General features: G+C 40.7%; 3 protein-coding genes across 13 annotated transcripts in view; 1 reads left to right on the forward strand and 2 right to left on the reverse strand.

Annotated features, from left to right (window-relative positions):
* The window catches only part of LOC145452577 (uncharacterized), a 57,467-nt gene extending 53,579 nt beyond the window's left edge, over nucleotides 1-3,888 (reverse strand). For 3 of the 8 annotated variants that reach the window (XM_080330764.1, XM_080330762.1, XM_080330766.1), the window contains exons 1-4: nucleotides 3,702-3,887; nucleotides 2,980-3,242; nucleotides 2,759-2,902; nucleotides 2,532-2,688 (exon numbers count right to left, since the gene is read on the reverse strand). In XM_080330764.1, the coding sequence (XP_080186890.1) occupies nucleotides 2,532-2,688; nucleotides 2,759-2,902; nucleotides 2,980-3,242; nucleotides 3,702-3,830 (693 nt within the window). In that variant the 5' untranslated portion in view covers nucleotides 3,831-3,887. Of the gene's footprint in view, nucleotides 1-2,531; nucleotides 2,689-2,758; nucleotides 2,903-2,979; nucleotides 3,243-3,701 lie in introns of all 8 variants that reach the window. The other 5 variants (XM_080330761.1, XM_080330765.1, XM_080330767.1 and 2 more) reach the window with 4 other exon arrangements.
* The window catches only part of LOC145452579 (uncharacterized), a 260,305-nt gene that overhangs the window by 99,134 nt on the left and 134,896 nt on the right, over nucleotides 1-26,275 (forward strand). The window lies entirely within an intron of this gene.
* Nucleotides 12,431-26,275, reverse strand: part of LOC145452572 (uncharacterized) — a 103,018-nt gene continuing 89,173 nt past the window's right edge. The window contains exons 1-16 of one of the 4 annotated variants that reach the window (XM_080330755.1): nucleotides 21,926-22,613; nucleotides 21,338-21,603; nucleotides 21,039-21,182; nucleotides 20,814-20,970; nucleotides 20,183-20,345; nucleotides 18,567-18,705; nucleotides 17,170-17,328; nucleotides 16,902-16,942; nucleotides 16,708-16,836; nucleotides 16,433-16,617; nucleotides 15,991-16,248; nucleotides 15,736-15,914; nucleotides 14,977-15,106; nucleotides 13,530-13,612; nucleotides 13,299-13,447; nucleotides 12,431-13,233 (exon numbers count right to left, since the gene is read on the reverse strand). In XM_080330755.1, coding sequence (XP_080186881.1) covers nucleotides 13,139-13,233; nucleotides 13,299-13,447; nucleotides 13,530-13,612; nucleotides 14,977-15,106; nucleotides 15,736-15,914; nucleotides 15,991-16,248; nucleotides 16,433-16,617; nucleotides 16,708-16,836; nucleotides 16,902-16,942; nucleotides 17,170-17,328; nucleotides 18,567-18,705; nucleotides 20,183-20,345; nucleotides 20,814-20,970; nucleotides 21,039-21,182; nucleotides 21,338-21,603; nucleotides 21,926-22,054 — 2,406 coding nt within the window. In that variant the 5' untranslated portion in view covers nucleotides 22,055-22,613 and the 3' untranslated portion in view covers nucleotides 12,431-13,138. Of the gene's footprint in view, nucleotides 13,234-13,298; nucleotides 13,472-13,529; nucleotides 13,613-14,976; nucleotides 15,107-15,735; nucleotides 15,915-15,990; nucleotides 16,249-16,432; nucleotides 16,618-16,707; nucleotides 16,837-16,901; nucleotides 16,943-17,169; nucleotides 17,329-18,566; nucleotides 18,706-20,182; nucleotides 20,346-20,813; nucleotides 20,971-21,038; nucleotides 21,183-21,337; nucleotides 21,604-21,925; nucleotides 22,614-26,275 lie in introns of those variants that run through there. The other 3 variants (XM_080330752.1, XM_080330751.1, XM_080330753.1) reach the window with 3 other exon arrangements.

Below are 26,275 nucleotides of genomic sequence, written 5' to 3' on the forward strand. Positions count from 1 at the left end.
TCAAAGTAGTCACCGTCGCTACTCAAGTAAAAGTAGAAGTAACGCCGGAATTTCTACTCAAGTAGAAGTAGGAGTGGTGGTTCACAAGTAAGTAAGTAGGTATTCTACGCTTCTTTTTGCCTACAAAACTGAGAACTGTCAAGTAGAAGTGGAAGTAGTCTAAAATCATAACTACCTAAAAAGTAATGCAAGTGGGCAAAATCTACTTCAAGTACTTCAAAAAGTAGAAGTAGTTCGTTACTGACCACCTCTGGACACCAGTTATCCTGATCAGGTCTTTGGTCTGACCCAGATGGGGATTGAACCCACTACATGCCAATGAAGAAGCCGGGCGCTCAACTATTACGCTATCTCGTCGGTCTGTCGGTCCGTCGGCACAGCGCTGGCGGTCAATATGCGGTGTTAATGATGGGCAAATGTTTCATACGACAGGTCTGGTACGTCAAAGACCTTCTGGCGGCGTTACATGTTGGCCGAAACTTGATATATCCCGGTATATCCTCGTGCCGAAACGGCCAGCGACGAATATTCAATCAATTGGGCACGGCGTCACATTTTTATGGAAGTAGCCTATTGTTCCTTTGTATATTCCCACAACAGCCTTGCTAGGTTTTTCAATAAGAAACATTTTGTTTAAGACAGGCGAAACGTTGCTTAATTAACACGTCTTGTAGATCCCAATTCCTTGCAGTTCAACTTCGTATTGCTGGCTGTATCACCTCGGCTGCGTGGAAGAAAATTTAAGACTGTACCTCTTGCCTACCTGCTAAACTAAGGTATTGATATTATGTATGCGCTATGTGCATACTGCATATAGATTATTCGAAAGTGTTTCCAGTTCTTGAGGCTCAACGTAGCATTGGAACCTCGGGAAATCCCTATCCCTTAATCCTCGGATTTTAATTAATTTTTATGGTCCCGATTCCGGGATAAATATTATTGTTATGGTACGATACCGACAGTGGTGCGTATCGCCTGCTCAGGCATTGTGCGCCACGACAATGCAACTCGTGAAATTCCGTGTCTTTGCTTGTTGGTCTTGACGACAATGCTCGCGCAGTCGCACTCGTCATTCATTTTTCCTTTCGTGTTTCGGGTCTCTGCTTCCGACTTTGGAGCTCGATTACTCTTCCTTTGGTATTTTTGAAGACGCCGTGTTTATATCGGGATGAGGAGACTATAGATAAACCTCTGACATATAGAAACTTGGCCATGCCGAGACTAGAACCAGAAACCGTTGGTTTCGTGATATTTTCGCTTAGACCCCAGGATTTACCCTTAAGATATTTACAGAAGTAGATGTAACCTACCCCCTTTTTGAAGGTATTAAAGCAACTCTAAACTATCAGCTGATGATCTCGAACACTCCACATTAGTGTGGTTATCATACACACTAATTAATTAGTCAATTCTGCACTGGCACGGATATCTGTGATAACTCAAAAACCTGCTGTCATTCCATAACCCAAAGGAGTAGTTTCGTTGGAGGACATCCCGTTTTGGACTGATTCAAAACTGCACTAACCCGCGAGAAGACATCACATCTCTCAAGGCTAGCAAGGGATAAACAGTCCAATTATTCCAATTATGGAGAATTAGAGGCTAATCCTAGCCTGAATTTCGCACTTTATGCGGCTGACTGGTTCGTTGCCATAGGGATTTTATGAAATTAAGCTGTCAAATAGTGTAACATACTGGGAATCATCTCCCCTCACATAACTTATTTCCATACCAAGGTTGGCACCCGGGCTTCTGGATTGGATGTAGAGAACGTTGCTATATGTAGTTATCAGGTGTGGTCAAACGTAGTCAGCGTTAGCACTCGAGTGGAAGTAGAAGAAACGACGTCAATTGCTACTACAATAATTACAAGTAGCATCAGTGACATGTCCGTATATGTTGTGACATTCCACAACTAGCCTACTTCAAGTGGAAATATAAAAAGAAGGCCTAAAAACGGCTCAACTAAGCAGTTTTAAAAATAGATTTGGTCGAGAGATCGCAAACTTTTAGCAGTTAATTTTTTCGAAACCTTAGCGACAAACGCCAAATGACCAATCGTACTACAAATACAGGAGCGATTTTCGAAAATATATTCAGTCAATGTGATGCAGGGGCTGTGTCATCCGGTCTTTCTTAATATATCACTCATATAGTGATAACGTTTTTTGGAAATCTGAAAAGAGGACACTTTTTCAAAATTTTCAGACTTACAATACCTATGAGGAAAATCCTGAAAAAATTGTAAATTTACTCCGAGTTCGTAGTTGGTTTACTTCTGTTTAACAAAATACAAAGTGTAGAAACTAAGCAGTTTTACCTGTAAATCTGTTAAGAAGAAGTGGTAGTAGTCTGAAATAATAGTAATTTGAGTAAGTCGTGCAAGTATAGGCAAAACCTACTTGAGTACTCAGACAGAGTATAGAATTATTTGGTTACTGACCACTCTGGTAATTATGAACTGCGATGTTCTCCAGATATTCGTTGTATACTCGATGCTGTCCAATAAATATTATGAGCATAATACAAACCTCGTCGAGAGTGAAGTGCGGGTATTTGATGTTGCACACACCAGCGCATTCGTCATTTATAAACGTATTGCTAGATCCAGCGTATCTGCAAGTCACGCGGTCCCCATCGCTGTCAACGGACTGGATCTGTATGGTTGACGGACATCCTTGCAGGAGTCTGAAACGAGTCTTGTTACCAAGGCTTCACTGACGATGATGTGTCAGATTACGATGTTTAATGTTTATACCTGACCACTGGTGGACTGAATGTGCGCGGTGGATTATTTGGATATCCCGTATCAGATCTTGCAGCCAAATCGACGAGAGACGGTACCGCCCAATTACCGCTAGCACCACCGTACAAACCTGCTATCCATGCGTTTCCTTCATAGCTAAAATGAACGACAGGCATACCTGGCTTAGGATTCAATGAGAAGATTAAATTCTACAAATATGAGTAGCCCTGTACCTAACGTAAAATGGGCTCGATGTTTGTACTTCAACTGTAAAGCTGTTGTATCCGTAAGCCCAGTTTTCGAAGGAATCATACGTAGTGCATTTGATTGCTGTAGGCGGAGTATTTCCTCCACTCGTGTCGTTTATGACAGAGTAGGTTGTGGAGATATCCCAGGATCCACCAGAGTATGATTCGACTTGGGATGATATCGCGGCATCGTCGCACTCCAAACTTGCCGAATCGCGGCGCCAGCCGAGTCGATAGTTAACTTCGATCTGCAAAATAGAACTAAGTCTTCAAATCCATATGACGATTCTAAGATGATATAGCCTACCATTACGATTTACGGTGCAGTTATGGAACAACAAGCGTCAGAAATTATCGTTCTTATTTAGGACAGAAATATCGGCCGACCTAAATATTATTACAGATCAACTTGTGGTTCACAGATCCCGGTGGGGTCCGCGAGTACACACTGGAAAGACAGGCTAAGTTACTATATGCAATTGATGACAGGTGGATGTAAGTAAAGCATATAAACTTGCAGGGGTTCGTCAACCGCTCTCCGAGCCCATTCACCGCTTAGTAGCATATATACGCGCAGACTATACGAACTGATAGACTCATCTTCAAGACATCAAAACACGGTGGGCATTTGGTCTTTGCGTTCGGTTAACAATTATGGTGTTATCTCTTTCAACACGATGCTATTCAATTTCATCAAACGCATATACCTGGTGAGTATTTCCCTGACTACTCAAATGTTTCCACGATACAGTACCGCCTCTAAAATGTGAAGCGGTAGAGACGCCGACATACAAAGTACAAATGGCCAGAATTACAGCTACACTTGTATTCTTCATGATGAGTCTCGACTGGTCGCAGCAGGATTTGATAGAGGGACGCTCGACTTCCGTTCGTATTTATACGCAAGTGGTATTATTGCTGCTAAGCGATATCCGGTCGTCACCTAGTGACGGAAGCGAACTTGAATGGATTGCCACATTCTTTCCTAATCGTCTACGTGACTTTGCGAGGTTCGAATTTGCGTGTAATCCAATTCGTGTTGCCTCGAGTCACGAGTTCGTATTATTTTATATATAAACTAACATTATTATTTTTATTATTCTGGATAAATGGCGCTGTCAACCTATTTTTAACGCCACGCTCAGGATAGTTCCCCAGATAAAACGAGGAGAAAAACGCATTATATATCCAGACAAACTGTTTACAGGAAAGTATGAATTCGATAACTGTTAGGATTAGACGGTGAATAGTACCATCATTTATATCACCTAAAAATATTATCCTTAAATATATTATTCTCATGCCCGAGATCATATTTTAAAACCGGACTGTGAAGATGTTTCTTGTCGTTACAGTTTCAATATTTAGTCGGAGTGGTAAACAGTGACTTATAAGACTATTATATATATTTTCTAGCATTGAACTAAGCGGTAATGTGAGCATAAAATGGCTTTGCTGTTCTGATGATAACTTCCATCGCACCAGTCACAGAGGGGAATTGGATGTCCCTCGATCTCTGTCCTAATTGCCATGCGAAATGTACTGAAAGAACCATGCAACGGAAAACTTCCAAGCAAATTTATGGATTAAGGTTTTTCAATAGTGCACAAAATCAGGTCAATATCACTGGGCAACAATTTTGAACGAAATATTTTTTGACTTCGATTTTGGACTTGAATTGGGCTAATTTTGGCGTGCTGATTCCAAAAATGCCGCTGGTTTTCTTCTATCACGTCAAGTTTTTGCTCTATGACATATGCCCAATTTATGCAAATTTTCACGAATTTATCCATATTAATTTTTCATACCATATAGAAAGCCACACTTTTATCAAAGAATAAGTTATATATCCAAAGGGCCGATTGAATTACTAGGAAGAAAGGTACTGGTATCAATCTAGGCCGATGCTTTCATCCATTTTGGTTCGAAGATGCAGTCATCCAAGGATATTTCAGATACATATTTATTAAATATATTTATATTTAAATATTATTTAATGCAAACTGCAGGATATGGAAAGAAAAATAAACATACGTTTACTATCAGCTATAGGTCCAATGCCCCATTCAGCTTACCCAGTGTAACTTGAAACTCCTCTACGCCCGATAATTGGGATCAAGATGAAGATCTTAGGGATAGCAGGCCTAATGATGTAAATTTTGAAATCGAAGATTATTCTGACCGTAGAGTAGTCTATCAACACAGGTTAAATGATCTAACATAGGCTTTGGGATTTGGAAGAGAAATATTCGGAGCTTTTAGCATCCCTGCGGATTGAGAAAAGATTGCTTGGCAAGAGAGAGACGATATCTCACTTTCGGTCATGAGAAACGGCGTTTTCATCGTAGGGCTATTTTCGGTATAGCTCTGTGTATTGCCGTGACACTGGCATTGGTATAATACTGTTACCATCGGTTGCTGGAGGAGTTGGGAATCCAGATTTCAAACTCAAAAGAATGGCAAATGTCTATTGGTAACTAAAAAAGGATCCTATAGTGTGGCATTCTCCAAAATGGCAATATATTTGGTGTATTACCAATAGCACACTCAGTTAGTCATCGTGAATGCTACAGAAACATTGAGAATAATACAGAAACATTGAGTTGTTGCAATATCACAAGCACGATTGGCCCATATGTATTAGCATTGAAATATTGTGTTACTTAGTGGTTCGACAATAAGGATGCACATGTAACCCTGATAGATATGTGCCCCTGCCATATGTTTATGTCGGACAGCAGACATTCAAAAAAGCTAAAATATCTAAATAATTTACCGGAAAACCATAGTCTGCGAGGGGCAAAGAGAAATTAGCCTACCCCTCCCCAAATACCTGAAAATGATGAGAGTAAGATGCCAGAATAGATTGTAGCTTCGATATGTTGGCTGACTATTGCTCGGGACATCCCATAGAATTATGAGTTATTAGCGTAAATTTGAACCCTGAAACTCGAACTTTATTTGTCCTGCAGACGCAATATCAGTTCAAATCAACCAAATAAAGCAGTGCAAATGTTTATTTGGAGTCTATTGATCTACTTTCGAGTACTCGTGGTTTTTGAAACGTTTTATAAAAGAAATACATAATACTAAAAGTAGTACTTTTATGTGGGTTATGAGCCTATGTGGTGGGTGCATAACCCAAAAACTTGACGTGATATAGAGAAAAACCGAAGTCATTTTTTAATTCAGCGTCCAAAAGTTAGTCAAAAACAACTGTCAGATCGAAATCAACAAAAATTGTGTTGACCAGTGTATTTTATATCCATCTTTGTTCATATCCAAATCCTTACCAAATCCCCATCTCTGCTTTATGACTAGGGTTACATTTAAAATAAAAACAAAATCAATTTAAATTAAACGTGTTTAAAACAAGGTCTTTGTATAAAACATGGTTTATATTGTCACGAATATTCGATTGTGGCGTCATTGTGGATTGACATTGACAATAGAAAATATCGCATAAATATAGCTCTTTTGACGAATATCTACGCACTATAGCTGTTGAACCGACTATTTTGAGGGTTCCAACCCTTCCATATCGTATATGTCGGAAAAATCGGGAGGTAATTGTCCGTAGGTTCATACAACATGTATTTTAGAAGGTATTTACACAATTATGGCATGATTTTACGACCTAAAAAAACACAATTTTTTTCAAAAGCTCTTGTTTAAAACACTGTTTAAAACATGTTTTAAACAAAGTGTTTTAAACAACCATTTGTTTTAAATGCAACCCTATTTATGACACATATGTATGTCAACTATATAGCCGCCTGACCTTTGACCTCCGCGCGGCAAGACAACTCAGGCACGCAGCAATGGAAAAGGGCGATTTTCGGTTTGGGTTTGAGTTCGTTGCGTATGGGCTGTGCGTTTTAGGAGATATAATATATCCGCTCCAATCAAATCCCGCGTTTGGGCGCGGAGATCCTTTATACTGCCTAATCCTTGGATTTACCAGTCCACCAACGGATTGGCCGTAAACCCAGGATTTAGATACTCAGCCTTTTGTCTTCCACTCTTAGTTACTGGATTGCATCTCCGTTTACTTTTTCGTTGTTGATACGGTTATAGTTCCATCAGCAGCAGCATTAAGGAGACTATAGCTTCGGCATGCCTATAATCTGGAGTCATACTGTGATTGATTGGCAGTGTAATATCATCTCAACCATGCGTAAATAAACATTCACTATTCTGCCAGGGGTATAAGAACAAATGCTTGACATCTCGGCCATTTTGACGAATTTTGGTAAAAAAATCCTCCTGCACGCTCAAGCCTTTTTCTACTCAATCCCGACTTCGGCGTTGTCTTAATAGCTATAAATAGCAAATGGTGCTGAACGTGGCTATGTCAAGAATTCCGCGCTTATACACTGTAATTATTATGGCTATGTGGCACATTACCCAAATTTTCGACCTCAGCAAAATCTTGCAGGCAAATTATTAGGGATGGTGTGAACGTGAGGTTCTCGTTCGCTTTATGTGTGTGAACCTCAGAAATTGAGAGGTTCACGTTCACAAACGAACCTTGGTCGGTTTATTTATTTATTAACGGGTATAACACAGTGGAGCTTATCGCCGTTTAGGCCCTGTGCTCCACGACACGAATTTCATAATGTTCAGAGGTCTTTGCCTTTAGTATTCTTGGGAACGTCTTTCAATGTCTCTCGCAGTCATTCTTCATTCTATCTCGCTCCCAAGCGTTCCCATCGAGGTCGTTGCTGCCGACTTGTAGCACGACTCACTTTCAGTCTGCGCTTTTCAATGCACTGCAGTTGCAGTGAGGTTGGCGATGAGGAGCCCAGAGAAACCTCCGACACGTAGAAGTGGGTCAGAACCGTGATTCGAACCCACGTCCATTGGTGTCGTGACTGCAGTGTTTAACCAACTGCGCCACTCGCTTCCCCACCTTGGTCGGTTCTGCACTGTGAACCTTTTTAATGTATTACAATTTATCACTTCATTATTACATCTATGGTTCAAATTATTTGCATTTCAACTTCAGACCACTCTACGCAAGGCGCTGGCAGCTTGCAAATATCAACACTAAAGGAGCATACACCTTGCCAATCCAAAAACTTTTACTTGCTGTCTTACAAAGGTTTGCGCAAAAATTCAGCTTTCCGGTTGTGAATATGTGGTGACTCTCTGCTGTGAGCTTGACCCGCAATCACATAACATCAGGAACGAAATACAGTATGCAAGTAGTCAGAGAATGATGATTATTCAACCAATCATTGAAATTGATATAAAAATGCGTCGTTGTCCAATGTAAAAAATCAAGCGGGCGTTCGGTATCCATCTGCTCAATATCACTGTCGCAATAGTCAGACGCCGACTACGTTGACCGGTCCGGCCTCGACCGCTAGGGCGTAAGCTTACATTTCCTTGCAAGTCCTCGTCGAAAATGTTGGCAAAGCGACGGAAGATATTGATTTTATGGGGAGCTTCTGGGAGGTAGAGAACTACAATATACAATTGAATAGTATATTCATATTGAAATGAACCCGAATATTTTCGGCTGACACTCGTCAGGGGTAATCGTCAGCAACTGGTAGAGAATTGGAAAGAACATTGTATATCAACAATCGGATTATTATAGAATTTGATTGCTCCAGTTGATACTTTTGTTACGTTTATAAAGTCAGCATGTATGTCTACTTCAATTTTGTGGCATATTGTGACCCGAGTAGTCACTGTTACGGTCCTGGGTATATATGTGTACTGTACATTAACATATCACTTCACTGACATGTAGGGTCGGAATTAGCAATGTGACGTCACGTGACGTCATAAGGTTTACGTTCCGCGTTCACGCAGATCCTTTCAAAAACGTTCGCGTTCACACGAACCTGAACCTTTCAGGGGTTCGCAGTTCGCATCATCCCAACAAATTATGCTACTTAGAAATGATCGCTACGCATGTGACATAAACGTACTGATTAGGGTTCCTCAGAATTCTTCAGATTCATGTGTTTACAATATTCGTGTGTACAATATTCGTGCGCGATTTTTGTGATGGTCTTTTTAATCAGGGCGGGAACGTGTGCAGTGTGTTATTTTGTATGCCTCGGAACTGGAATGAATTCCTGTGCAGGTCGTCAAGATGTAATTCGAGTTTACGAATCGGCCTAATACAAGCTGATGTACCCAAACGTATATAACTGTGCATTGCACTTTTCAGCAGTCTCATGTCGCGTATCCCCAGAAGACTACCCCAGGAACCGATGGCTGTGCTCCTTCAAGCATGTCATAATACCACAGACACCGCTTATGCAGGTCAGCGCATCTAGATAAACCTCCAACACCACAGTAGGAATTCTGGAGTCGATGTTGGTGCGAAGTGCTGATGTTTACAACGATTCGAGATTCGAATTCGAGTCCGGTAGTGTGAGTAGATTTTATCGAATAACGAAAATAACCCTCTTCACACAAAGAGTAACATTTTATCAAAGATAAATATTTAGTGTCAATGCAAAATTTCCGCCGATTGGAGTCTCGAAACGTCAGTCAGCCATATGTCGTAATCGAAAAACATGAGGCAAAACGCAACAACTGTTTATGTAACGACATTTCTGTAATAGTCATAGAGCCTCGCAATGACCAGAAAATGCTATGATTAAATAGCAGCATAATCGTTTTGAACTTTTGAAGTCATGATCACCTGCATGACGTCATAATAGGGAGCACTCGAATCGACTCTTAGTTAGGGTTACCATATTTTTGTTTTACAAATTCCGGACGCTCTTCAGCGCCCACTAGCGGATTTCAAAATGAGGTGTGAGCGCAGTGTCGATCAATATGACGTCACACCAGCAACGCTTCGTCTATCGACTAGAGGTGGTCGCGATCCGGTTCAGGAGTATGTGGTTGTGTATTGTATGTTGTAACCTGGGCCGTAGCCACATATTGCAGCCCCATCCCACCCAAATAAACACTGGTATTGGGCCCATCGTAGGGTATTCTATGCAACTTCTGAGGGTTTACCATATGCATCTGGTCGTTAAATGATTTGAATGAATTGTGTCAATAATATTGGCTCTTCCATATATTACTTTGTAATTTTAATGCTCTCTCCGTCCACATAATCAGAGTCAACGGTAGAATAGAGCTGATGTAGGATGATGACTTCGAAAATGCAAGTGGCGTAATTGTACATCGTTAATTCATGTTCATGGCACACCGATAAGATTATTTATCAGCCTAATGCGGGTGTGTACTTCACCACTGAGCTATATAAACACCGCACATCCGATGTTTTCCAACCTTTTATGGTCGCGTATCCATTTCCACTTTGAAAATGTGCCGTGGCCCATCTCAAAATTTGATGAGCTGATTACTAATTAAAGGTCGGCACATTTGCCCAGACTTACTCACAGCCAATTTTGGAAGCTAGTTACGTTCAACATCTTCGCGAACCCCAGAATAAAGGCAAACTACCCCCAGGTTTAGAACCAAGATATTTGAATAAATCATCCAAACGACCTAAAACGACGACTCTACGAATACCGCTATCTTGTAATTGCGATGACAATTAGACTTCTTTTTGTAAATGAATGGTATTTTTTATTTATTTTCTGATCGCAGTTTTTGCGAGGGCGGTAGTCCCCATATTAAAACCAATATATATGATACTAAATCGCGCGCAGCGCAAAGAAAAACTTAATGTAGCAAAAATCTGCCCAAAAATAGTCTTGTTTAGGTTGATTTACGAAAAAAAAATATATGCTTACTTCAAGCCTTCAAAATTCCGGACATTTAGGCATATTTTAGAAATTCCTCCCGGACGCAGTTTTAACAGTGAAATTCCGGACATGTCCGGGAAATTCCGGACGTATGGCAACCCTACTCTTAGTTGAACCATAGCCTTTACAAACTAGCCGGGAAACAGTAGACCGATTCAAAGCTATCGTATTTGCGTATAGCGACACCGGGTGTTGGGATGCAACTCTCATATTTCTACCGCATTTGCTATTAGAACGATAATCCTATTGCAGGCGGCCCGACCAGTAAATTTAATAAAAACTTGTCTTATTCGAAACCTACTGTCGTACTGATTCAGATAATATAAATTATAATCCGGTCAGACCGCTGAAACTTACCTAAAATCGCCTTAAAAGTGTGGAATTGACATTGTTTCACACGAACCTGAACCTTTCAGATGTTCACACCATCCCCACTAAATGCCCTCTTCATCAGCAGGTTGCAAATTCGGTGGTTTTCAACCTTTTCTCGTCGCGACTTCATTTCTAATTAGAAAATGTTCTGTGACCCAGCTCAAAATTTGATAGGATGATTACTGAAAAACGGTCACCTTTGTCCAGACTTCGGCTACTCACGGCCTATTTGGGAAGCTGATTACGTTCAATATCTTCGCGAACCCCAGAATGAAGACAAACGACTCTCCGGTTTTGTGAGGGCGTTGATTCTCATATTAAAATCGTTGAATGTGTCCTTAAATCGCGCGAAGAAAAATTTCAAGGGGCTTAAATCTGCCCAAAAATATTATCGTTTATGTGGATTTACGAAAAAAATTTAATCCTATTTCAAACCTTCAAAATTCCGGATATTTATGCATATTTTAGAATTTCCACCTGGACGCAGTTTAAACAGTGAAATTCCGGACATGTCCGGTAAATTCCGGACTTATGGCTACCCTAGATTATTGGCGCTATCACAGGCGAGGCTTGGCCCGTCTGCGCATCACATGTACCTCACCTCCTCTTCCGCGCGAAATTTTTTAACCATAAATATGCAAATTCCGTGATTTGTGGTATAAAACTCATTAAAATTTGGTCACATCGATAGAAAATACTTATAATGATCGGTGTTATAATCATAGACTGTTTCACAACTTTCTTCTGACGACAGGGGACGAACTGCCTCACTAGCCTTCCCTGGCCCCTCGTCACTGCCCCTACTCTTTGCACAGTATAATTTTAATCGATACCGCCATAGCAGTCCAACTTGATTAACATTTTGCTCATTGTTTAAAACGATGTCATATGTTGACTTCTAACATTCGAGTTTCAATAACGGAACGAATTATTACATTTAAAATTAACTCAACTTTAATGAGAAGGTCATTGCAGTACTTCGCCCATGATACTTTGTATTCTGTACGCAGCGGATGAGAGTGAGTTGCCCAGCTGCAACATCAATGCAACGCTCAAAATAGAAAACATTTTGATAACAACGACACCTATATATTAGCGGCACGGTTTGACTGTAGGCTATGGTCAACTGGATGAAAATTCTGACTGATTGGTAAGCAAAGACATAGAAGAGAGTAGGCTAGTTTGCTAACCTGTAGAGTGTCGATCGTTGTTATGCGCAACCGATCATGTGACCGAAGTCCTGTGAATAGATTGCTGAATACGTAAACGATGGGCTTGTGTTAGCTTGCTGTTCATTGTAGTAGTAGTAGGCCACGCTCCATGCAGTATCGTTTATTTATGACTACAAGACGCCACAGTACACATCTGCACAGGCTAGGGTTACCATACTTTGTAAATTGGAAAAGAGGAAACTTTTTCAACATTTTCCGACTTACAATTCTGGAGTAAAATCCGGAAAAATGGTACATTTTACCCGACTTTGTGGTTGGTTGACTTTTAAAAAGGCATTTTACCGACTCAGCTCCGGAAATTGACATTTTTCTTCAATTCTCCGCTGCGGTTGACTAAAAAAATGGTCATTTTTCCGACTCCGCTAAAAAAAAGTAAAATTTCCGGCTCAACTACAGAAATACAGATTTTCTGTCACACTTTACGTTGGTTGACTAAAAAAATGGTCAACTTTCCGGCTCAGTTCTTGACATTGTTTCCAGGGCGTTAATTCAGTGCTGATTTATTGTATCTCACTCGAATTTTACCCTATATTTAAACAAAATTCTCAAAAAAAAGGATATTTGGGCGTCCTCTGGGGACTCTTTCCAAAAAGTAACAAAAGAGGACATATTCTCTTAAAAAAGGACGTATGGTAACCCTAGTATAGGCTATATATATATTTATCTCTATTACGAAACATTTTCCATTAAGCAGGTCTACATGATATAGAAAGTATCTGTTCGGAATAAATTTGCAATGAAAGAAAGATGCAGCGACTATCTACAGTGTGCGAGATTCGCGGCACTTCACAATTACACGAGCAACAACTTTCGCAGTACTACACAAAGGTGTGCGATTCCGAAAAGCAGCCAGACGTTGTAACCTTCACGGGACGATCCTGAATCTGCTGCGTGGAGATGATTAAGTCAAATAGATAGAGGGTGAAATGCAAATCGCAGTTCATTGACTTACTGACGGTTTCCGCGGCATTAAGCATTATTCTCGTACTTTTACGTTGCAATTCAGACTCTGATTTCGTTAGTTGCATGTTTTCATTTTCCTCCTCATCGCAGTCGACATCGCGAACGTATCGGTATAGCGTATTCCCATCCCGCGTTGATCTAATGATACCGGATGAGTATAAACTGCGCATTGCGCAATCTCAGTGATTCACAGCCGGAAAATTCAATAGAGTCTACTCACCTTCTTTTTCGAGCGGCAGAAGGTTGGCATCCTTGGAAGCACCTGGTACTATTATTTGAAGCGTCGCAGATCATGACTTGGCACTGGAAAAGCACCAAAGATACATTACATATGTGTTATAGCATATGTGTTATAGCGTTATTCGTCGTTGGATCCAACTAGGATTGTGTTTAAAACAAAAATCAATTTAAAACAAAGCTGTTTAAAACAAGGTCCTTGTTTAAATTATGTTTTTATTGTTTTTTTTAAGCTATGACGTCACGCATATTCAATTGTGCCGTCATAGTGGAGTTATATTCACAATTGAAAATATAAAGGGTAAATATATAGCTTCTTTGACGAAATAGGCTTCCAACCCATGACATGTACGGACCAAAAATATTTTTAACTAAGACTACATCGTCATGCAGCATTTTTACGGTCGGCGGTCTTCATCTTCAGAACATTCATTCCGTACCAATAAACTATATCTACGTACTATAGTTCTCGAACCGACTATTTCGAGGGTTCCAACCATCCCATATCGTATACGTCGGCTATATCGGGTGGTAATCGTCGTCCGTGGCTCATGCAACATGTTTTTGGAAGCTATTTACACAATTATGGCATGATTGTACAACTTGAAAAAAACATTTTTTTTAAAAGCCTTTGTTTAAAACTATGTTTAAAACATGTTTTAAACAAAGTGTTTCAAACAACCATTTGTTTTAAATGCAACACAAGACCCAACAGACCTGTCGGCTGTTTACAAGAGAGCATTCGACCAGTAGTCATTTAATTAGCCACAGATCATCCGCGCAACATAATGACTGGGAGTCACATGCTCCAGTGCACATAATACTTGTTTACAAAATTGACTGGAAATGAATGTGCGCTTTGAGCTGAAAAACGATGCAATAACAGGCGTTGGCAACGGCTTTAGATCGCACGTTGTGGCCGTCTTCTGTTGTGGTCCATAACGGATAGAATGTATCGAACAAACTACGATCGATAAAGACGCGCATGGGGCATGTATAGTACGGAAAGGATGCATATCATATCGTTTGCAAGATTAAGAGGAGGAGTTAGACAGAGAGAGTGGAAATGGTGCGAGAAATCCGTCGGAAATACACGTTACAGTAGCCGAACGTGGCTACACTAACCTAGGCGCTATATAAACTTCTTGTGATGACCAGCGGTAAGTAACACGTTTTTCCATCTCGTCAATAATTTTGTCAGCATTATAAGGACAGAGTAAGGCCTGAAGTTTTTACTGCGTCCTACGTATTGGATATTGGCAAATAGGTCGTGAAGTAGGCCTATATAGGCTGGATTTTGGTTTATTTGTAAGCATGTTTCGTATTTTGACTTTTCAGATAGAATGAAGTCGAATTTACATATGCCGACATTTCTCGACCTTCTGATTTGGAGGAGGCATGCAATCAAACGTCGGAAATTAAATACATACTTCAATGAAGATCTCAGCGTTTTGTCGGTCCTGGAGTAGATTAGCTTCGAATTCGAATGCTTGCATGCTGATCCGATCTTCCATGTTCGAAGTCGTGCCGTGCCGTATAAGTGTAGGATCAAGAAAACAGCTGTAATTATAGTTGCATGGTAACAGATATTCGCCTTATCAAATGCATTGTTTTCATATATTTTGAAATGTGGTAGTAACCATGGATTTTCGCCTACAATGCTCATTTTTCACCTCGCCGATGTCTTCGCTATTATACCTTTTGGCACTTTGTACATAATCCATTCATATTCTACGCTTTTGTAAGACACCGTGCAAGCGTATCGGATCCGAGGAGAAGACAAGAACCCCTTACGTAGGATTCTGTAGTCGAACGCGAACTCGCAACCCAGCGGTGTTACAGTTGTGAAGGGTACAATTAACACATCGATATTTTTAATTATCGTTGTACATAAATTCCAGATTTGATTTTTTGTAGATTTGCTTGCTATGGGATTTTACCAATATCAAAGTTTACACTGTCTATATACTATGGGATCTTTAACACAATCGGGCCGTATATGGACAGGTGGGTGAAATCACGGGCCGTACACGTAACGCCGACTCTTTCGTAGTTGCTGAGAGACCCATAGGCTAACTGGTTTCAAAAATTCATTCGGCATCGGTGGCGAGTACAAAAATCAGTTTGAGCGTGCTAGAATAATTCCCAAATCATGACAGTTACTGTAGTGGTAGCTCTGTGGCGCATACCCATCTTTGATGAAAGTGTAGGTCAATGCTGAAGTGCCAGAAGTATCTGTCGAGCTTGCCGTGCATTCTTCAGTGAAGAAAACCAATCCAGCTTGTCCTTGACCGACGGCACCAAGAGAAAAGTACATTCGGTCTTTCACGCTGACTTGCAGCGGATAATCCACTGGAGCAACTGCAGACTGCAGGTTTCAACAGTTTATAAGCAACTAATGCTAAAACACACATAAATTCCAAATCATATATAACTTTACGTACAGAAAAACTTCCTGAATAGTAGAATTCGAAAAAGAAAGAGAATTCCCCCATCCCGTCAATCGTAACATCAGTTGGAAAGAAGTCCGAGTCGAACGGCAATTGAGGGACGAAAGAAGCGTTGACAGATCCGCTAGATGTAGGCACGGAGCACGTGACTCGGATATGTTTCCATTCTCCACGGGTTATGATCGACGGAACTTCGGATTCTTCGTGCCAAATCCACAAGTCGGCGTGGTATCGCAACAGGTAAGAGTTTGACTGTAATTGAAAATTGATCATACTTTTGATTAAAGGATATCAGAAGAATACGTTGCTCTAATTACAAACATATAAAATCAAGAGGTGTTGTATTTTATATAATATGGTATACAACATCCATGCCTATGCATAAGGAATCATTCAGAGTGACTCGGTGTGTGCTCAAATCGTGTAGCAATCTCACCCATTCGGTAACCCCGCACTCGTGTCGCGAGAATCTAAGATTGTGATTCGCTCCATCGAACGTTGACTGGCAGCTCGCGCTTGAAAAGAATTGATCACTCGATCCGGCCACAATTGTTCTGTTCGAAGAACACGAAGGCAATGATATTTGCACGCCCAATCCATCGCAAGTGATATCCACAGGGGCTGCAAATTAAAACGGTGACTAATAACATTTCCTGAGTACACACTCGATTAATTATTATGTCTGGCGACAATAATGCTTAGCCAACTTACGAGCACAAGTCCTCATGTTATCCAAGAGATTCCAGCAACCAAGCGAACAGTCGCAACTCCTTACTCCTCCTTGCGGTAGACACACGTCATTGCATCCACCGTTGTCAACATCGCACGGGTTTGATAGACCTGCATGAATCAAGTATTAAAGATCAATCACGAATGGACGGCGACTGTACTGCACTATGCGGTACCTGTTACTTCCACCGAGAAGCAGACCTGTTGACCTGATTTTCTGAAATCCAAACGAGGCATCAGGAAAAAATCACCCATTGTTGCGACACACCAACGCCGGTGGCTCATGTGCACCGAACGGGATTTTTAAACTTTCCTAGGTTCTGAGTTTATTACGAATGAGTTGATTTCAATTTCGAATTTGATAAATCTATAATCATCATTTTGAAGCGCCATGAAATGTAAATTGTGAGTGCGCAAAAGCTACCCCCAGGAAGAGGTCCTTACCCTAGTGAGTCCAAGGCGTAATAGCAAATAATATGCCGCCCTGCCTGACTAGGGTCAGGATGCCATGTGATGTTCGATGCGTAAGCTCCGGTGGCGATGATATAGATCGGCGTCGATGATTGTGCTCCAACAGGACCCAATACCACGAACTGAATGATTCTGAAGTGAATAATGTTAGTAGATACTCCACTCGAAATCGCGACACAAGCAAGATGAGAAGGCATTACGACAGTGTTTCCCAACCTTTTTCCACCCACGTACCACTTCGAGGTTTTATGCAGTGCTCGCGTACCACCTACATAAGTTACGCGCGCCGTAGGCGGTCAAAAATGTTTCCACCATTTATGACGTCATAATCACGTATTTGACCTATGTGGTGTAATAGCTATGGCGATTTTTTACTCAAAAAATGGAGGATTTTGACCTAAAAAACTTAAATTTGAGCAAATTTTGACCTCACGTATGCAAAGTAGGTGTTTTTGCGCATGATGTTAAAACTGTACTACTTCATTTCTGAATGGGAGAGTATGTCCTTACGAAGTAGTTTGGCCTGAAAAGGCGTTTTTTGACTTGGAAACTGACAAATATTTACATGATAAAACTTTGTTTTAAGGATATCTGGCGCTATAAAGAATTCCAGTAGTCACACTACGTATTATGGTAGAAGTAATTAAAACTTGTTGTAGTACAACGAAAGATACTTTTCTACATTCTGGGGTAGAAAGTGTCTGTCCTTACTAAGTAGCTTGCCAAGAATGGAGAAAGAACGTTCAACAGCAGCAGTTGTTGGTTGACAACACTGAAGTTGTACGTACACTGCTGATGACAAACCGTGCTGCTTCATTGTGACAATGCAGTCTACATCACAATTTTTCGCTTCTTGATATAAGAACCATGCAATGCCCAAGCAGTCTTACTTCAGTTAGGATATTGCGCTACGTTGACCATAACACCATGTCAATTGTCAACCTATTTGTTACGTTTGACCGTTTATGATTCACGATGAGCAGACATTGGGCGTCTATAATGGTAGGCCTATAAAGTAGACTAGAAGCTGTAAAATATCGAATGATAAGTTCACCGACAGTGCAAAAAATCTACGATAAAAACGAATTGGAATTGGAGGAGTCAGAAATATTTTGGCTATGTAAACAGAATCTACTCGCGTACCACCTGGAAGACCTTCGCGTACCACTAGTGGTACGCGTACCACAGGTTGGGAACCACTGCATTACGACATATGCTGCTGGAAGTTATAATTTATAGGCTATGTTTCATGTTTGCATCACGAATATTTCTCCCAAGCAAAATAAATCCAAATTTGTTTGTAATTTTACCCATCATCGCCTCAACTAAAATACATATACATTAAATACACTACTATTCCTTCAACTTACATTGCATTGGGGTCGCTTGGATATGCATATAGAATTTCATCGAGGATGCCCCCGTCATCAGAAACGCTTATAGTTTCATTTTCTGCTATAGTTTCTTCTGGGTAGCTTGGTGCGTCGTTACATGTGACCGTAGAATTAACTGATAAATATAATAATATGAAGTCGGTAAATTCATTAGTTATTCAATAAATGGCCAAAGTCCTCGTTGAGGTAATGACATACATTATTAATCAAGTATATAAGTATAGATGTTCCATCTTATGTCAGAGACAGAAGCATAAAAAGACATCTGAAAAATGTTCTCAGTCAATCGCAGGTTACTATACCTATATATTTGGCTGATAAATCTAGCTAGACTAACGAACGAGGAACAATGATGTCACCAAAACTGGTAGGCCTATTACAAAACTTTATTATGTTATAGGTCAAGTTTTTGCAACTTTTGCAACTTTATTTTACAGCTTCTGGAAGCTTCCTAAATACTCAGATGTTACGTAGTATGATGATAGCTCTTTGAAGGAATTTTATACTGTAACTTTTTTATTTTTACGTGCTACTGTTTACTGCAGCTTTTAACAAGTATTGCGCAAAATGTAAAGGAGTGATATAAAACTCATGCTATAAAACTATTTGTAGTATGCTGGTTCTCTCTTTGATTTGCTTAACAAAGAGCTACATGATTGACCAACTGCATCTAAGATGCAATGGCATGCAAGATAGAAGTTCAACAATCTCAGCCAAGCACGAGAGTGTCTGAACTACATGTAAATAGATCGCTAGATTGATTCGTTATCGTTCAGATTTGAGGTCTTTCCCCATTCGACGTACGTCCAGGCGAGACCGTCGAAAATTCCATTATCGCTGGATCACCTTTTCAGGCTATTGATTTTGCTAAACTCGCAAATACAGAGTTTCCCTGTAATGCCCCGGGACAAGTCTGCCGACCTAGGGGGTTTGGGGTGTGGTATTTGACTTATGTGTTATGGATTATCGGTTTTCTGTTTGGCTTTTGCGGAAAATTACCGGCAAAATATAACTTTTTGCGGTCTCGCCAAGCCATCGGTGAAAAGGGGAAGTAGCCTACCATATTTAAGAGCTCTGCAGGGGCTGACAGCGAAATGCGGTCACCGGTCATGTATGTTTCAATCCTAAAGAACATAAAAATGTATGCATTATCGATTGAATACCGAAGAAAGAAACGGAACAAGTAAACACCTTGCAAGCCTTAAATTGATGGGTGATAGAACGGACCTTTCGAGAAACCCATACCCCAATAATTCTAAAAAATCATGAATGCAACTTTTTTCTGCAACTTTTGTTACAATTAATTGCAACTTTCTCACGATTTTAGTACAGCAAAAACTTTCCCTTGTTTTCATCATACATATGAGATATATCTGAGAAGAATACGTTTGCCAGAATCATTTTTTATGTGAAAAAAAAGGTTGAGTAGGCTATATATTCAGCCTGCAAACTGTTAAAGTTGAAGTATGCTAAGACCAGCACCACTTGAGTTAGTATTTCAAATAGATTAAATTTACTCAAACGGGCAAGATAAAACAGATCGCTACTGCCCATCTCAGGGAATATATACAAAAAGTGTCAGCTTTGCTTACTGTCAACCAGAAACTGCAATGGAATTTGACTCAAATAGTCGGAAGGCGACAGCGGTACATTTCCATTTATTGTGATTGTACTCGATGGATGGTCTTCAAGCATCAGCGCGACAGGTATCAGAAACGTTCCTCCTCCTCCATCGTAGTGAAGTTGACAGGTATCCTACGGTGAAGGAAAAAAGTGGATGTTGGCGACATCATAATATCGATTTATAATTCCCAAATCTACACTTGTCTCAAAATTTCAGAATTGATTGATGATACGTGATTCCACAAAGAAATAGGGTTATTTATGGTTGTCTGCTTCCAAATCATATCCCATGATCGCTGCAGAAGCAATCAACATTATATTCCTATTTGCAGCTTTGTAGGTATATGACATATCACATTTGTGGACATTTCTTTTTTGTTTTTGACTGTAATCAAAAGCTGTGAACAAGAGAAACTGCTTGGAATTGACGACCAAATGTGGGTATGTTTGGCAACAATGCAACCTCAATTCAGTCGTTCGTATAAATAAGCGCATATATCGCATCAATGCGTGAAAATATTTTGAAATCAACTTTTCTCTTTGAAGTGTTCGTGGAACAGGGAAAAGATTTACTATTTATTTAGCGATGTGGTAACTTACCTTGTCCAGTTTGAAATGCGGGTATCTAACATTGCACACACCACCACATTCGTCGGATATTAACGTATTATTGATTCCAGCGTGTCTACAAGTCACGCGATCTCCATCGTCGTCAACGGAAGTGATTTGTATAGTAGACGGGCATCCTTGTAGGAGTCTAAAACGTTGCTCGATGGTAGGATTTAACTTGGTTTAATTTAATTTACTGTAATATAAAACTGACACCTGACTATTGGTGGACTGAAGGTACGCGGTGGGTTGTTAGGCCGACCGGTGTCAGATCTGACAGCCAAATCAATGAGCGACGGTACCGACCAACTACTGCCGCCACCGCCGTACAAGCCTCCTATCCACGCACTTCCTCCGAAGCTGCAATGAAAAGTACTATTGTGTAATCAAATCTTGTGTATTCAAATGTGTCATGAAGTTCTGTACTCCAAAGCGTATCTTCTTGTGTAATTGTAATTCAGTTTGACTATGCAGCGAGAATCTCCGCATGTGTGCCAATGACAAAGGTAACATACCTAACATAAAACGTATTCAACGTCTGTACTTCAATCGTGAAGCTGTTGTACCCATACGCCCAATTTTCGAAGGTGTCATACGCGGTGCAAATGATTGATATCGGCGGGCTGCTACGACTCGAGTTGGTGACGAGCGAATAGGAAGTAGAGACGGTCCAGCCTCCGCCGGCCGTGAGGTATGTTTCTGCTTGAGATGATATCGAGGTGTCATCACATTGGGGCGTCTCCCAGTCGCGACGCCAACCGAAACGATAATTTACTTCGATCTGTGGATAACATCACGCTTTTCAGAAAATTTACAATTTACAATTACTAAGATAACAACAATTGGAGTCACAATCGTTGCAAAGCTGGGTGCGGCAATAATCCTACAATCATGATAGCAATATAACCGTATTATGCGCTCAAAACGCGCACCCCATACAATCTCATCACGTATAACATATGTTACTGCCACTGTGTGACGTACTCCTATTCCGTTAACCTCTACTCACTGAACAAGTGAACATTTATGGTACGTATGATCTTTTTGTAGCAAAAGTATTGTAGTCAGTCATCTGTAGGCTGTATAAGGTAGCCTATACTTGCCTGGTGCGTATTTCCTTGGCTGTTCAAATGCTTCCACGACACGGTACCACCGCGAAAATGCGAGCCACATGACAATGATACTTGCAGAGTGATAACTACGAGGATTCCAGCTTTATTACTGAACTCCATGGTAGTTATTGGTCTGCGCAACGGAGAGTGATATTGTGTGGTACGACTTCCCTATATTTATACCTGAATTAATGTTATTGGTTCTTTGAGTGACCCTCTTTCGTTCGCTAGCGACGCGAACAGAAGTCCATCAGGACATTCCCGAATGTCGGAATGAGCCCTCTTAGATTCCTTCTCAAGAATGAATAATTTTGAAACTTTGCTGTTCCACAAGACAACTTTTTTTTTCTTGCAGTTATTTTGAAGATAATTGTAATTGTTATCTAGGTTCCCCAATCGGTTTTCATAAGGCCCCGTGCGCGTTTGAGCGCGTTTAGTTCTTCAGGGAAGTTTTTTAGCAACACCAGTGCGGGTCTACGAGATATTTATTTACGAAATGAACGTACCAATTAGTTCCAACTGATTCATGAAATTTCATCCAATAGAATGCATTTTCATTGCATAAATCATTTCACGCTATTTGAAACAAGTTTTAGTAGCCTGATATTGCAGTGGTGGTCGGTAACGGTTATTCAAGAGTCGCCTGTAATTAGTCTGAAAATCAAAGCGTCGTCACTTCGACTTTCACTTCGACTTCGACTTTTTTAGCATAGGTGTATTTGTACTAAGCTAGGCTTACCATATTTTGGAAATCTAAAAAGAGGACACTTTTTCAGAAATTTGCAACTTGCAAAATCGGAGTAGACTTCTCTCAAAAACCGGTGAGTTTTTCCCACTTTGCGATCGGTTGACTAAAAAAAGGTCATCTTTCCCGCTCAGAGCTCAAAGGAACGTTTTTCTCTCCACATTGCCAGGTGGATGACTAAAAAAAAAGGCCATCTTTTCGCTCCGTGCTAAAATCACCGTTTTTCACTCCGAAATACCCGCCGGAGCGTCACTTACAAAATCTCAAAAAAGAGGACAAAAGGGCGCCCTCCGAGGACACTTTCAAAAAAGTCAAAAAAGAGGACAAATCCTCTTAAAAGAGGACGTATGGTAAGCCTATACTAAGCACGCTGATGAACGAAAACCGGCCCATAAACCTTCGACTCAACGACCAACGCATATTCGTCGCGCGGGTTTGTGACAACCTTGTAACTAAAATGACACATCGGGAACATTGTATTTGAATTTGGTCAACCGAGCCTGAGGAACAGGAGTTTCTGAAAACGTGGTCGAACTCGGATCAGAGCTTTATAGCTGGATAAATAGATATTCGCTGAGTATTGCCGTGATAAAGCAATATCCTACTGAATGTGACATCAAAGTATATATGCATCATGTACGTTAAACCATTTTTATTATCGACCCTGCACTTCTTTGTGAACTTCACTAACAATCAGATTTCTTTGATCCACTGTATTTTCGTGAAGTTTACTAGACACTAGGGATGGTGTGAACCTCGGCAATGTAGAGGTTCACGTTCACAACCGAACCTTGGTAGGTTCTGCACTGTGAATTTTTTTCATATATTACAATTTTTCACGTCATCACAAAATATTTGGTTCAATTTTTATTTATTTCAACTTTGGACCACTTTATGCGTGGCGCCGGCAGCATAAAAAGATCAACACTAAGCGAGCATGCACCTTAACAATCTCAAAAACATTAGTTGCTTTGTTGCAAAAGTTTGCTCGAAATATTTAGCTTTCCGTCAGTGAATATTTAGTGACTCCATACTGTGAGTTCGACGCGCTATCACATAATATCAGGAAAGAAATACATAGCTAATCCGCGAATGGCGCTTATTCAACCGACCAATGAAATTGATATAAAGAACACGTCGTTTTATAGGCCTAGCCTAGACCTATAAAACGACGTATTCTTTATATCAATTTCGTTGGTTGGTTGAATTAACCTATGAACTGAAAAAGTTAGCCAACACCCCAATCGCATGAATTTGTTTTTTATGATACAGAAAACGTATCGAATCAAGATGGATCCCGTACGCCTGCTAGATGTAAAAACTTTAGCAGGCGTCTTGATTTACTGTATCATTACTGTTTACTGTATCATTAAAACCAAATCCGTGCGATTAGGATGTTGGCTAACTTGTTTATGGGGTAATAAAGCGATAGCAAGTATAAAAACCCGGTATATATTCTCTCAATATATATGCAGCAATCAAATGCCGAATAGGTTGTCCGGACTGGCCCTGGCGGTTAAGGCGTAAGCTTATATTCCCTTACAATCCTCGTCAAAATTGTTGGCAAAGCGACGGAGGATATCGATTTTATGGGATCATTATAGTATTTGCTTGCTGACGTTGATACATTTGGTGATGTTTAAAAAGTCGGCATGTACTTCAGCATTGTAACATAATGTGGCCTGAGTCGTCGCAAGGTATCGTGCACACTGAAATGCATTGTTAGAATTAGCGATATGACGTCACGTGAAGGCATAGGTTCACGTTCGGGCTCACACAGAACCTTTCAAAAAGGTTCCCGTTCACACGAACCTGAACCGTTCAGGGGTTTGCATCATCCCTAGTAGACACCCATAAATACCGACGTTGTAATTTAAACGGAATACTAATGATCCCAACAATAATCCGTTCATCTGCTTCCAATCTATAATACACGCGTCCGAAATTATCTCACAATCGTGATCGCGGCCCGAGTTACGCACTACGGCAGTGGTTCCCAAACGGTGGGGAATTCCCCACTGGTAGGAATTCAATGGTTTGTGGTGGGGAATAGACGCATTTCTTCAAAATTATATACAGGACAGTCTACATATGCACAGAGACGCATGCGCAGATACCGTTACCAGTTAACTGCTCTGAAATGTATGCATCGAAAATTATGCGTGTTGTTCACAAAACCTTATTTTTAACTCTGGATGGCCAATCATAGCGTCACAAATGCATCCAGCACGACTAGTTTGCCGTCAAATAACGCTTTCGCGAAATTTTGAGCGTTATTGGTATCTGTTCACAATACGTTTCATGTTGCAGTTATAGGCGATTGTCTTGCGTACTGGTGTGGTTGTGTGTCTTGTGTAGACAAACCAGCAGATAGCTGCTCTGTGATGACAAAGGTGCTGGGTATAGTGGGAAACAGGACCGTGACTGCCGCACCCCAAACCCGCCAATTGGGGGGGCGAGCTCGAAGAGGTCCAAAATTATTTTGTGAATTCAAACACGAATTATATAAATTTGTCGCGCTTCGCGCGTTTAGTCGAAGTAAGGCAACGCACTGAATAGTAGATCCAATGTAGCTGATAGGTAGCAGGCAAAAGCATAGAGGTTCGGCTGGGCTGTGGGGGCTCTGGGGCGCTTTTCCCCGTCCCCCCAGAAATTTGGTTTATCACCCTGTGGGGGCCCAAGATCAACGTATTTTGGCGGGGCTGACGAAGTGCTGTTACGGTCCTGGTGGGGAATGAAGACCCGGAATAAATCCGAAGTGGCGAATGAAGACGAAAAGGTTGGGAACCACTGCACTACGGAAATACATTTATCACTATCGTTGCAGCGAGCTCATAAATGACTGATGGCATATGGCACCATATACCCCATAGTGCTCTTCAACCTTTTTCGTCTTGGTACACCCTCTTAACGTTTACTCCAAACTCATACACCCGTGACTGTATAATACAACGATTCCGTAGTAAGTGGCATTTCGATTACGTATATAGGTTATTGCATACGGCCGCGTTCTAGTGGAGAGTCGTCATGTCCCATCTGGGTGACAAATACTCATGTGAAATTAGCTATGGGGACTTGGCAATTAGCACCACGGAGAACACTTGTGGTGTTCTGTGCCACCAGCACTGATTTCTTGAGATATACCTTGCATATCAAAGTTTCTAATTGTAGAAGCAGAACAGCCCGCATGCTTATACTACGTGCACAAAATCACGAGTATAAATATCAGGAAAAGTTATTGGGATTATAGGTCTCTCGTTGAGCTGAGCGCGAAAATATTTCCTACCTCTTGAATGAATTTTGTTCATAATGTTGGAAGTTTCACATAATACTATAAAAATTTTATTCATTCTCAACCCATGCAATCAGATTAACCGGTAGAGCTGATGATGGGGGTGTCTTCGAAAAATGTCGGTGCAAAATTAAGGATGATGCATCTTCCGGTTTTTATTAATCCCTTTGTTGCATGTTGTTATTTCTCTGCCTCCCACAAAGGTTGCCGGTAGAGTCAAAATATATGGGAATCGCCAAACGTACCAGGAATCTTCATTCGTGAGACGCATGCGATTACAACTTGGTATTTTAATGGGGTGCAT

This window comes from Botryllus schlosseri, chromosome 12, assembly GCF_051294905.1.
Source record: "Botryllus schlosseri isolate E-star chromosome 12, Bs_hap1, whole genome shotgun sequence".
Taxonomy (NCBI): domain Eukaryota; kingdom Metazoa; phylum Chordata; class Ascidiacea; order Stolidobranchia; family Styelidae; genus Botryllus; species Botryllus schlosseri.